Source organism: Punica granatum, chromosome 4, assembly GCF_007655135.1.
Source record: "Punica granatum isolate Tunisia-2019 chromosome 4, ASM765513v2, whole genome shotgun sequence".
Lineage (NCBI taxonomy): Eukaryota > Viridiplantae > Streptophyta > Magnoliopsida > Myrtales > Lythraceae > Punica > Punica granatum.
Window position 1 is genome coordinate 33,515,413 of NC_045130.1, and position 13,220 is coordinate 33,528,632.

At 37.6% G+C, this 13,220-nt stretch overlaps 1 protein-coding gene across 1 annotated transcript; it reads right to left on the reverse strand.

Moving 5' to 3' along the window:
• Nucleotides 1–98: 98 nt before the first annotated feature.
• LOC116203901 (zinc finger protein VAR3, chloroplastic) lies at nt 99–3,857 on the reverse strand. The gene is made up of 5 exons (XM_031535866.1): nt 3,311–3,857; nt 3,103–3,220; nt 2,104–2,384; nt 1,882–1,980; nt 99–1,791 (listed from the first exon to the last, which is right to left on the reverse strand). The coding sequence occupies exons 1-5, from the start codon at nt 3,775–3,777 to the stop codon at nt 225–227; spliced, it is 2,532 nt and encodes an 843-aa protein (XP_031391726.1). The 5' UTR covers nt 3,778–3,857; the 3' UTR covers nt 99–224.
• Between the last annotated feature and the right edge of the window lie 9,363 nt (nt 3,858–13,220).

Sequence of the window (13,220 nt, forward strand, 5' to 3'; positions counted from 1 at the left end):
ACGGCAAGGGAAGTGAATTAAGGACAGACCGGTCAAAAATTGAAATTTATGACAAGTGGACATAGAAAAGTAATTGCAACGTCAATACGACTAAAAGATTGTGGTTGTACATAGAAATTTGTTATTTGGACGAGGGTGTAATTAAATAAGAGTTGATCATGTAACAACATCAAAAAAGATTTTTTTTTCCATAACAAATTACAAAATTTATCAAGAACATTCATTCAGTTTCCATTACTGTCGGTGTCCTTCTTGATTGGATCCGAGCTAACAACCGGAAGATTCCTTCTGTATTGAGCAGAAGTCAGCCTCCTCTCCAACGGCGTCTTCCTCTTACTCACGACGAACCTGTTCACTCCTTTCCGCATCGGCATTATTGAAGGGAAGTCTTCGTCGGGGATTTGGCTCAGCTCTGATATGTCCTTGATCTGGGCGACTCGTCGGAACCACCTCTCAGCCTTCGCCTCCTCTGACATGTCCAATGGATCGGGTTCTTTCACCGCTGAGCCCTCTAAGCTCTTTCCGCTCCAGCTATAACTCCTTGATTGTTGGGTTGAACTAGTCGCCGTATTTGTTGTCTCATTCACAATGCTAACATTTGAACTCGCCTGAGAATCCCCAAATTCTTGGGTAGAATTCTCAATACCAGCTTCCCTATTAGGGGCATTCTCTATTGAAGATTGCATGTCCCAATTTCCTGAACTGACTTGTGGGATTTCTATCTTTTGCTCTTGGGGTCTTGTCGAAGGCGACAGATATTCATGGGCACTTTTATCGATGGTATTTTCCACATTGGACTGTTGATTTTCCTTCTTGGCAAAATAGTCGGGTGGAAATGGGACGAAGGGCACATAGTTGGAGTTCGAGTTGCTTGCCTGTTCCATTGCAGCCCGCCTCTTGTACAACGGAGAAGTTAGAGACCTATCTTTCTTTTTGCTGATCACAAACCGGCTCTCTCCCTTCCGCATCGGCATGGCCTCAGGGAAGTCTTCATTCGAAATGGCAGCAGTCAAATCTTGTGAATCGTGCAACTCAGTGATTCTCTTAAACCATCCCTCTGATTTTTCTTCCCGTTCCCTGTCTTTCTCTCCCGAAATATTACTAGGACTATTCGCATCAGCAGATGTCTGTCCTATGGTATTCGAACCAAGAGAAATGCTCCTTTCTTCTGTCGTTTTCCTGGCATCTGCTGCTGAATTTTCAGGTTTCTTCGCAAACATATCTGCAGGTAGAGGTACAAACGGAACATAACTGGAATTGTTTCCTCGGGGGTATCCTTGCTGTGGAGGAGGCGAGTTCGGATATGGAGGGGTATTATCTCTTGCTATATTATTCCCGACGTCAGCACTCATTTTATCCTCAGATTTACGGCCCATTACATCATCTGGCCTTCTGGAGATTGACGAGTCCTCAGTCTTATTAGCATCCCCCGTTGTAAGAGTTCCACCATTGCTTGAGTTTCTACTGTACTGGGCATTAGCCAACCTCCGCTCCAGCGGTGTCTTCCTTGTGCTCACAACAAATCTATTAACACCTTTCCTCAATGGCATGATTTCAGGAAAATCTTCATCCGCAATGGCACTACTGATATCAGATGTGCTGTTGAGCTGGGAAACTTTACTAAACCACCGCTGCGCCTTCTCTTCATTGGCGGCTAACCTGCTCTCAAGATCAGCCCTGTCCGCAGAGCTCCCAGCACCATAGCCTGAGCCAATAGGTGATAGTCCTCCAGGATGCTTGCAGTCACATCTTAAGCATGCCGTGTTTCTTCCATGATTAAGAAAGTCGCATCTAACATGAAAGGAATGGAAATTTCAGATCTTCCGATAAACACAATGTTAAATTATCAGAGAGCTACATAGAAGCATAAGAAATGATTACTGTGGACACTCCCACTCCCCGCCTGCCAGCTGTCTCTTCGGTCGTGCTTCCTCACATTCAAGGCATTTCATGTTTCTTGCAAAGTTCATGAAATTACACCTGCTCAGTCCAAAGAAAAATTGAAATGCCTTTTGTTAAGAACTAATTCGTTTAACATTACCATCTTGCAAGAAGACTGAGCCATCAATTCTAAAATTTAATAGAAAGCTAAGCAGGACATACCTTGGACAGATCCAATCCCCTCTTTTCATTTCAATGTTTTGTCCACGAGACCTTGGTGCCTGTCCATATCTACCAGCAAACTGATTCTGAACAGGTTCAGTAAATTTGGGCCCAGAAGAAGTGGAACTCAGCTTCACCAGCTCTTTTATCAGGTTCCTCACAGATGATGCAACAAGTTCCTGATTACTAAAACTGGCTGCATCCTGAATCACGGGATTGCTGGCATAACTCAATATAAACCTCATCAGATCAACGGTTTGTGCTTTATCAGAATCTGCCACCTATACAGCAGCAAACAAACAAAATCACATGTGAGATATGAGAGAACACTGAAATGATCAAAGATAAAGAAACCATCTTGAGATTTCTCATGCTATTAAATCATGATTCAGTGGAAAGTACATAAATGTTCTAAAGATATATTGGTAGTGCAAAGTATGGTTCGTGAACTCGTATTAGCAACTAAAATGAGATAACACTTTGCGAAATTCGAAAGGTGAAAAGGTGACAGATGAAGTACGGGGGCCGTCAGACTCATTGTTATGGGGGTATTGCAGCATGATCAATTAACCCTCATCCCATTACAGAAGATTAGAGCATAGCACATTGCATATGGAACCGAACTCATGTAATGAAGATAGATCGTCAATAAAGTACCTCTCAATGCTGCTAAAGCTATTAGACAGTATACTCAAGTATTAATATTAGACAGTCAATAAAATCCTCGTTATCAAATATATATGTTTTAGTAGCCCAGAAACTCAAACTTTCACTAGTCATCAAACATTTGCTGAGGTCCATTTCTGCAAACCAAATCGCTCAGTCATATGGAAGCCTCTTCATGGAAAAGTGTACGTTCATCAGATGAACTCTGCAAGTAATTGTAGCATAGAACACGTCGAAGCTCAACAACTCCACGAAGCTCATTCCAGAAGACTAGAGAAATAGCCCGTTGATCAATTTTTGAAAGCATAGGCACAAAATAGGTGCAGCATTTACCATTCCCTCACTGCTGATCAGAAACGACCTCATTCTCCTTATCGAATCATCGGCGTTCTTGAACAGAAATGGGGTTCCGTTATTGACAACAATCTCTATATCATTCCTGGGGAGCGCCCTGCAATGACCCAAGTTAAGCTCGGATCACTATCTTCCATCACAACAAACTATAAGGGGAAATATAAAGAGTTGGTATAAGAGAACAGACGGTATTAGCTGAGGCCGGTCACGAGCAAAAGCCAAGCAAGCCCTAGCAGCACTGAGAAACTCCTCCGGCAAATCAACGCCCGCCGCATATTCATCCTCGAACCCAATCTCCGGTGCCAACGCACTGGATCCTACCCTCACGTACCCGCCGACGGATAGATTGCCGATGAGATGGAGCCACTCTGGCCACGGATGATGAGCTTCCGGGGTAACTGGGGGAGCAGAGTCCGCGAAGGGGTCGTCTCTGAAAGTGCTAGCCTGAGCGTGGAGCTGCTGCGAGGAGGAAGACTTCACCCGAAACGATTCTATCCGATGAGAGGAGCCGCTGAGGACGCGGGGAGCAGAGAAGGAAGTGATAGAGGGGCAGTGGCGGTAGTGGTGGTGGCGGCGGGCGAGGCGGAGGAGGGAAGGAGTCCGGGGTGGGAAGGGAGTGGCGAGGAGCATGAGGAACCGGGTGGCACCGCCCATCGCGCCGGCGGTGCTTAAACCCTATTGGCGGTTTCCGGACTACCGGGCGGAGGAGAGAGCTAGCGAGCTGATATTCTCTGGACTCGGTCTGGAATATCTTCAGCCATGAGCCCCATCCGATGGGTCCCACATGAATTCTTCCTGGGCCGCTAATTATAGCTTTAATTGCAAATATTCCCCTCAACTATTACTATATTTGTAAATTGCCCCCCATCCACTTCATAGTCTTCGCTGACGCATTCCCGCCCTTTCTTAGCTCCAAATCCCACACTCTGAAAGCTGGCCCTTCCCATGTCTTATAACGTCATCGAGCATCTGCCTCCAAGATACATCCATTGTATACGCCACGTATTACAACGGACCGGTAGAAAGATAAATCCGAATACTCGAAGAAAGTTACTAGCAGGTTGATCCTTGTCAAGCCTTTTACATGCTCTGATGCTCTCTTGTATGTTACGGTCATGACCGACATAGAATTTACTAGTAGTTTGGTTCTGGTCTTAAAAACTTGAGCCAATGTTTTGCACGAGTAGAGAGCAGTGATAGCAAAAGCTAGCTGATCAGAGACGACATTGCAGCTGATCTGAAATTTCCACTGGCCTTTGAATCACAGGTAGGCTTGAAAATTCTACTGGGACACCTTTTATAAGGTTGTCATCACATCGGTGGCGGCGTGATTGAAGGTGAAAAGTTCCGCATAACTTGGCTCTCTTTTTTCTGAAAAAAAAAAATCTGCGATCACTGAGAATTTGAGTTGTGTTTGGCAGAAACTTACTTCTATAAACACTGATGGTGCGTTAGTGAAATTAGTCCGAAAAGCTACTTCACAAAGGAACAAATCAACGAGGAAGCTACAGCTCAGAATTTCGTTCCTCGATCTGTCACCGCCCCTGTTCTTGAGCCTCTTAAGTGAGGTATGGGAATGTAAACCATGATTTTGCACTCAATTTATGGTTCATCTGCTAATGTAATCCGAGGTGTAATATGTTGAACAGAAAGACATGTTAATGGATCATGCTGGTTGTCCCTCTCATTCGTAAGCTGATTGTTCCTCTCGCTTGCTATCATGTCCGGTGCTGGTTAATTTTTTTCTTTTGTTGGTAGATTCCCATGCTGCTTAATTAGATGCCATTTCGAGTTTAGATTCCATATATCAGCAGAAGTTTGTAATTTTCATCTACTGCTGGAAGTGTCTTAGTGGGAGAACACAAGTAGCAGCATTCAGGTTCATCTTGCCCATGTCTTTGCTTATTTTGCCGTCCAAGTTAGACGTATAATTTCTATTTTAGTGTCATAAAACATCGTAAATACTGGAGATCAATCTACGTACTCATGAGTCATCAAGTCCATAGCTGATTCCTTGGGTGAAAAAAATGTGGCAATTTATGATCAAGTGAGAAATTTATGACTTGCAAATATCTCCAGTTGTGAAAATGTTTAAGTCGCTTTCTTCTTGAAGGCACAACGGTCATCGCACAGACGACATGATTGACCCTTGTATTGTATTCTCTTTGATATCTTTTCCGGAAATAACACAAAATAATCGCGAGTTGCTTGCTCCTATCTACTTGCAACTATGAAGTTTGCTCTGGCATGGTGTGTGTATCTGCTACAGGAGAGAACTATATGTTTACATTGTTCCAAATTATTTTATACAGTAAGATAGAAATATTATCGGAAGAAGGCGGTTGATGGGGTTGAAACCAAGAGAAACGTTGAGTCGAATGATCGATTTCGGCTTGTATCTTCTGCTAGCGTGACTCTTTCATTGACTGCAGCAAAAATGTGGCAGAGAATCATGTCAATCTTGTGGCGCACATTCTCGATCTGCCAGGGTTCACTCGGACCCTCTGAAATCTGAATTCGATGATGCATCAATCTACATACTCCCGGCTCCAGTAAAACCAATATGCTGTCTGTGCTTTACTATTCGTTCGGAATGATTTGAAAAGCAAATCAATTTGTTTCCTTTGTATCATTTGTAGCATCTCAATCTGAAAACGAGATAATCCCGCAGCCTGCCAAGGAAAATGAACTGAAGATATTGCATACCTGTTTTGAATGTGATCAAGCATCAAATTCGACCTGCTTTTACTCCCCTTTTCAAGTATTTGTTGATTGCCCATGCCAAATTTCCAGCTAAGAGGCGAAAATTTCACAAATTTAATTGAAAGACATCTCTTTAGATTTCCACCGGACTCATAAGTAGATGGTCCGTTGTCAAATCTTGAACTCTCCACATAATAGAGTATCTGCACTATAAGATATTGTTCATTACGGGTTTTGATGCTCGAGTCGTGTGTTAGAGGATCGTAAGCTGTTGCAATCTGTTTACACTGGAATATTACACATTGACCCGGGCAAGTCAGGCCCAGACCTATCGAGGAACATGAGCCCGTGATTTTCATTCGATCGGAGCTAGTTATGGTGAGGCGAGGGTTACTTTGCTTGCAGGGAAAGAATCCAGAGAACGGCCCAAGCATTAATGCAGCTTGATTTGCAGCATAAAGGAGCAGATTCGGCTTAATTCCGGCTAACATGGGATCCTTGACCGCAGCCGGAAGATCATCTCAAGTTAAAGAGACATTTATTTGCTAATTCTATTTTTGTTTATTTTTGGAAATGGCTGAAAATTTTGGCTGTTGCCTCATGATTAGTTTGAGGAAGTATTGTATGTAATGTAACGGTTATATGTGATGAAATTTGCGTGGCAAAATCACAGAAAAGTTAAATTTCTATTATTGTAATATTTCTAAAAATTAATAGAAATTGAGATATCCTAAAATGTTGTAATTTTGCCATGTGAACTCCGTTACATATGAGACTTTCTTGATAAGTTTAGCCTATATATACAAATACAAGCTTGTAAACATTTCATGAATACACATCAATCAACTCTCTTTTACTTATCTTTGCATTATTGCAGTTCTAATTCATTGCACCTTTACTATTCCGCACAATTTATCTGTCCGAAAGCGCTTCGTCCTTTGTCTTATCAGAAGTGCCCCGTGCCTACGAACCTCTATATTATTATAAAATCCAGAGGTCAATTTTCTCAGAACTTTTCAGTCGTTAGCAATGCTTGATCTGATCCAGACTCGATTGCCGGTCAGCATCGCAGCGCTCCGAGCCTGTGACTCTACGTTAGGAGAGAACTCCGGTGTTATTGAAGGATCTTTCACTCTTGGGAGACGACACTCCTGGCACGCCCGGGTGATATCGTGTGACACTTCCTGTCCCAAGAATATTCACCAACTAGGAGGGGATGCGTGGCTGAGAAATTTTAACGAACACAATCAATCTTAGGAAGGACTATATCGACTGCTTAACTTATAGAAACTGAATTAAGGGCAGCATGCAGATAGATCGTTATATTGTTCCAACCACGAGAAAAAAAAATGGATTTATGCTATCATGACGCAATATCCTCAGTGATGTACAACTTCCAACCATAATCTCGCAGACTATTATTCTTCGAAGCCTGCTGAACTCGTTGGTTTCGATCTCGATTGGAAGTTGCTCATGCTACTTCGTGTGCACGAAGTAGTACTATCTTATTCGTAGAACTGTCGGCAAATTCAGACACATAATATTTTGCTATTCAAAGTCATGCATGCCATGCAGGACTACGCAGAGATATTGTTTGTTTGTTTATCACAAAAGAAGCACCTTTTTGTATTCAACGAAGACTGCGCCTGATATGTTCCGTTGCAGCATACAGCCATTTGTGCCTTTGAAAATCTTCATTCAGTGCATTTACTCTAGGAGAATCTCTTCACGTTTTAACATCTGCCGACATATAATTTTCGCGCAATACTCAGAGTTGTCTCGAGACATTACTCGGGAACATTGTTATGTTTGGGATCGCATGATCCATGAAGAGGAGACGGGCGAGGCAAATGGGGTCGGGGTCTACGATCATAACGGTGTCTTAATGAATATTTATCATGAATTATTTGTTAAGGACCTGGCACAACACATATTGTGGTGGGTGGACAATTAATTTCGGGCCAGGCCCAGTGGGCTGGTTTCAATCTTTTGACTTACGTTCACTCCCTCGAGATATATAATGGAAACGATTCTCGTCTCCACGAGTAATATCGGTTCACCCGTTGGAATGACTGCAAACCATGATATCGGGACGGACCTCGATGAAAGGCTTGAACGTATTACTGTCGAAGATCACCTCCTCGAAAATTTAATTTTCAGCTCGAGGAACAGCGAAAAAATAAGAGCTCGAAAGAATGAAAAAATAATAAAGACAAATAAGAATAAAAAAAAAAAAATTGGATGTTCTTGAATATGGCTTCTTTCCACCCCCCGCCCCCCTGAATGGCCTTGTTTTAAATTGGAAATTGATTGATGAAAAAACCTGTTATTGGTTTTCCACGAAGCAGAAATATTTATTGATGTGTGTCGAGGCTGAAATTAAATTTGGTTATTTTGTCAGGATTTGTTCGTTATGATGATTTTACAATACTTAGGATACTTTGCACGAGACGATTTATCAATTTATATTCACCCCTCGGGGACATCAAAATCGTTATATAATAGGCACGTAGAGATGCTTACTAAGAGAATCAAAAAACTGTTCTGATAGCAACAGCTCTTCTTCCCATTACGTACGATTTATTCCCCATTGAAACTTCAGCCAAAAATATCACATATATTCATTTTTTTTTCAAATATAAGATATTCCTAGTCTATTAGGTGGGAAAGGCTTGGACGAGCCACAAAATACTTTTGGTGGGTTTCAAACCTCATAATTATAAATAAAATGCCCGTTTGTCGAAAGCGTTATCTACCAACTGTATCACCTCTTGAATATCTGTTTATCGAAAGCGTTATCTGTCAACTGTATCACCTCTGGAGTTTAAATATATTTTTTCTATTTTTTAAAGAAAAAATATATTATTCGATCACAAAACAAGCAGGCTCTGTCTAGTCAATTTCCACCATTGAGAGGCCGGGATTTTATCCATAGTATTTCAACATTTACTGAAATGATTTCGTTATCAGATCAAGCGATACATGAACTGAAATTAGTATCTATCGTCCGACCGACAAGGGGAGAACAAAAGCCTCCTTCCCTAGACGATGACAAGAGTGTCAATAAACTTAATTTTGTCAGCATTATGTTAAAGAACTTATGTACTTAGTTAAGCCCCAAAACATGGGTTTCCACGCAGACAACCTCTCTCGTGCTAAGGGTCCCTTCGTTTGGCTCCTGGGAAAATGCACACTTCTCTTGGCAACATAACATTACATTTCCCAAAACCCTAATCAATATTAATTAATTTGACTTAATTGTGTCCTGTCTTCTGGGCTTTAGATTTTTTTTTTAATATTATGACATTAATTAGTTAGAGATTTTGATGGGAACAAGACTCGAACAAGAAACAGACATCCCTGGTCGTTAGATTACTCCTAGAACAAGAACCATATTATATATGATTCATTGAGCTCTGTCATTAGATTAATAAAGTATATCCATCGATTGATATATCAGGCCCCCATGTTGACAGATTCTCTTTGCCTATTAACGGCATTGTCTCTATTGGAATTGACGATATATTTGTATGATTGATGGCTGGTTAAAGTACGTCACATAATTAACTCGAACACGGAGGCCATGTGAGTCGATCGACTAGCCTAATAATAATATAAAACTTAGTTAAAAACACTACTGGATGATCGGAGTTTTCTACGAACACACACTTATAGTACCAAGATACATATAAATATATATAATCACTGACACCATTTTTGATATATTAATTGTTTATTTAATGTGTTGAAGTTTTTAATCAGTTTGCCTATGCCTAATTTTACTCAACTCAATTTTATTTTTCTCTCAATTCAACAATATAATCATTATATTTTTATTATTTCCTCTAATTTAATAATAAATTCTCTCCCATACTTTTTTCTAATCATTTTTATAATCTATTTTTAATAATAAATTCCCTTTCTACTTTCACATCTATACACATATCAATTTTTTAATAATAAATTTAACATATATTTTCATATTTACATATACATAGATATATATATATATTCTCAAACATCAATATATTTGTCAAACACTTGCAATCAATATACAAAATCAAGTTGAGTTTAATCATTATCCAACTCGAAAACCAACTGCGAGTTGTGTTTCTCAAGTATTTTTGCAGTATACTAAGTCTACCTGTTCCAACATTAAGACATGAACAAGGCTTAGAGCAAGAGCCCAGATTTCCTGATTCATCTCCCGGTGAGCTCAAATTTACTTATTCTTTATCCAATGCATTGTGGTTTACTTAACGTTTTTATTAATGTATTTTGTATGAAAATTTGCTTTTTATAGTTTTATTTCTCAGTTGTTTTGCAAAATTTTGTCTTTTTATCTTGTATATATCTATATAAATATAAAGTTCTTTAAAAAAGCATAATTTCTTTCATTGAATTTTTAAATCCCCTATCAATAGAAAAATCTAATAACTTTCAGGTTTATTTAATTATTAAAAATAAACTTGAAAAGGAAATCTTAAAGCCTAAATATCTCTTAATTTGTCAAATAAAGCAATTCATTTTGAGTCAATTGAGTTTAATTACTTAAATTTTTATTTCGTTCTAAACTACTATGTTAAAATTCGATATATATACTAATGAATATTAATATTTTTAAACTATTTTTCTACAGTTCTATTTTTTATTGAAAAAGAATTAAATTTATGATATTAAATTAATAATATTTGGACCTATATCCAAAGTTTAAAATATCTCAATGTCCTATCCATTAGGCTGTGGATACTTTTTTTTATTCCAATTAATTTTTTCACATTTTTTAGTTTCCATTTTTTTTATTATACATGTGGGAATTGCACATCCAATTCAATGATTATTAATATATAACCAAATATTATTGTTTTAAATAAATTCTAATGTAATCATACTAATATCTTATTTAATTAAAAAACTTAAGTTTCCTATTCAAACTATTCAATGAAAAATTGAAGGGCACAATTAATTTGATAAGAACTATCTATAGACATTAAATATAGATAAGATACCCATTCATTTGTAGAACCACTTATTTTTTTTCTAATAGATGTTTATATTGTATTAAAAAAGAAGAGAACAATAAGAGAAAAGAGAAATTAATTTTTATATTGTACGGACATACTTTTATGCTCTCTTACTATATATATATATATGTACATGTATGTATATAAGTTAATTGACAGGAGCATGAAGTCTAAAAGACTATTTCAAATATTATTATTTTTAATAATACTTTTTAAAAAAATAATCTAGAAGTACTTAATATTAAAGTGAGGATCACAAACAATTTAAATTTTCCAGATTTTTTTTTACATTTTTGAAAAAAAGTGATTGGTTACTCTTTTTTTTTTGCTGGAATAAAAGGTATTATTAGCTAGGTATTAAATGCTCTGAATAATTAATACTATGTTAATGCGTTTGAAGAAAAAGAGAATGAGAAGTTGAGGATTTACATATTTAATAGACATGGCGAATTCTGACGAGTATTTCGGCTCATATATATAATATATATACTCCTATCTAAAGTAAACGGGGTATGTCCTTGTTGAAGTTACTTTGAAGGTATACGTGAAGATGAAGAAAAGAAGTAATTGAGGAACTTATAAAAAGGAAAAACATCATAATGAGACAAAAATAAAAATTTAAAAAGATTATAGATAAATTTTGAAAAAAAAAGGAGAAATTTGGAAAGAATTTATTAGATGGAAAATAGCAGATACATGGCCACATTCGATCGCCATTAGTTTTAGAACATTTTCTTTTTACCAATGCAGATTAATTCAAGTGATTTGGCGAAAATCCCAAGAGATGGGTTACGTTTGGAAATAGAATGGAGTTGAACTCAATTCTATTCCAAATATAAATATATATTTAAATGGTGTTGTAATGATGGTTAGGAAAATGTACGTGGGGAAATTTGTTATTAAATAAGAGGAAAAAAATGAAAAGGTAATGATTATATTATTGAATTGATTGAAGAATCAAATAGAGAGAGGAAATTTATTATTAAAAAATTAATTATACAATGATTATAAAAAAACATGTGTGATAATTTATTATTAAATAAAAAAGAACAAAATAGTAATAATTATATTGTTGAATTTGAAAAAAAAAGGTGGAGTGAAATTGAAATGGGTTTCATTCGATCTCAAGTTCGAAACCCTTTGAGGTTACTGGAGCGCCTTTGATCAACCACTCCGTGCGCCACCGAGGATTCATGAAGTCCAAAGGGATTTGTCAGGCGAAGTCCAGACACTCAAGGTCAAAAAAAAAATATTCAGCATTTTTTTCCCTTAAATAGGATCTTATGTTCGAATTTTGGGATAGAAAAAGTCCACGATATGAGAGTCTTACTCTAATGAATCGATCAAATTCGACTGGATTAGTCAAGATTGACTCGATTTCATAATACCAAAATGCAGGAAAAAAAAACTTTCCTTTTCATTCTCTTTTCTTTTTTCCGGTAAGAGAAACATTTTCTTTTCCTTTTCACTATTACCCCACTTAGCAATTAATAAGTAGGAAACCCGTTATGTTACATGGTGGCACATAATGAGTGATTGGACGCACTTCTTATCAATGAATGGTATGTACTGGTCAGACCATAAAATATATATTTCAATTAATTAAACCTTGTCTATTATTAATTAGTGTTACACCACTTCATGATGTCTTCTTGTTAATAAGTGTAGTGCGCTAGTGGATCTTAACCCAAATCACTAACCATGAGCAGTAGCAATAATTGAGGAAAACGTATTTAACTTATGAAGAGGATATACCATTCCAAGTAGGGGATCTGTTTCCTTTTTTAGGGTGAAATTCTAAGGTGTTATGCCCCCCTTAGCTCAAACTAATTTCCGTTTAGCTATTAATTTATTCTAGCCTTGAAACGCTTCTAATATTTCAAATTCCTGCATTATATATAAAATTTGCCTATTGACAACGTCATATACCGTCACATCTCAGGGTTATAGTGATCCTTTTATTTATTTTTTTATTGAGTTATTTTTAGGATAGTCAAATGCGTTTCCCTCACCTGAATCAATAGTTTCATATAATCTTTTCAATCTCATGATATTGGACCAAAAAATTCATCTGGAAAATCCCACTTTTGGGTGTGGCTTTTGCATGCTTTGACCAGTCTCACATTAGCTTGACATAAAGCGGTGACAACATATGCATGCATGCACCAAAATAAGGGTCAGATTTCACGATGAAAGAAAGTAAACAATAATTAGGAGAAAAATACATAAATTTGGGTGGGGACATGAAAAATCGAATTAAAGCCATAGCACGTGTGGTCGATTGCCCCACCCACTTAGATTTCCTGCAATTTGATACCATTCACTCAAGCAAATGTACGATACCTTTTTGAGTCATCTGATTGTTATAAA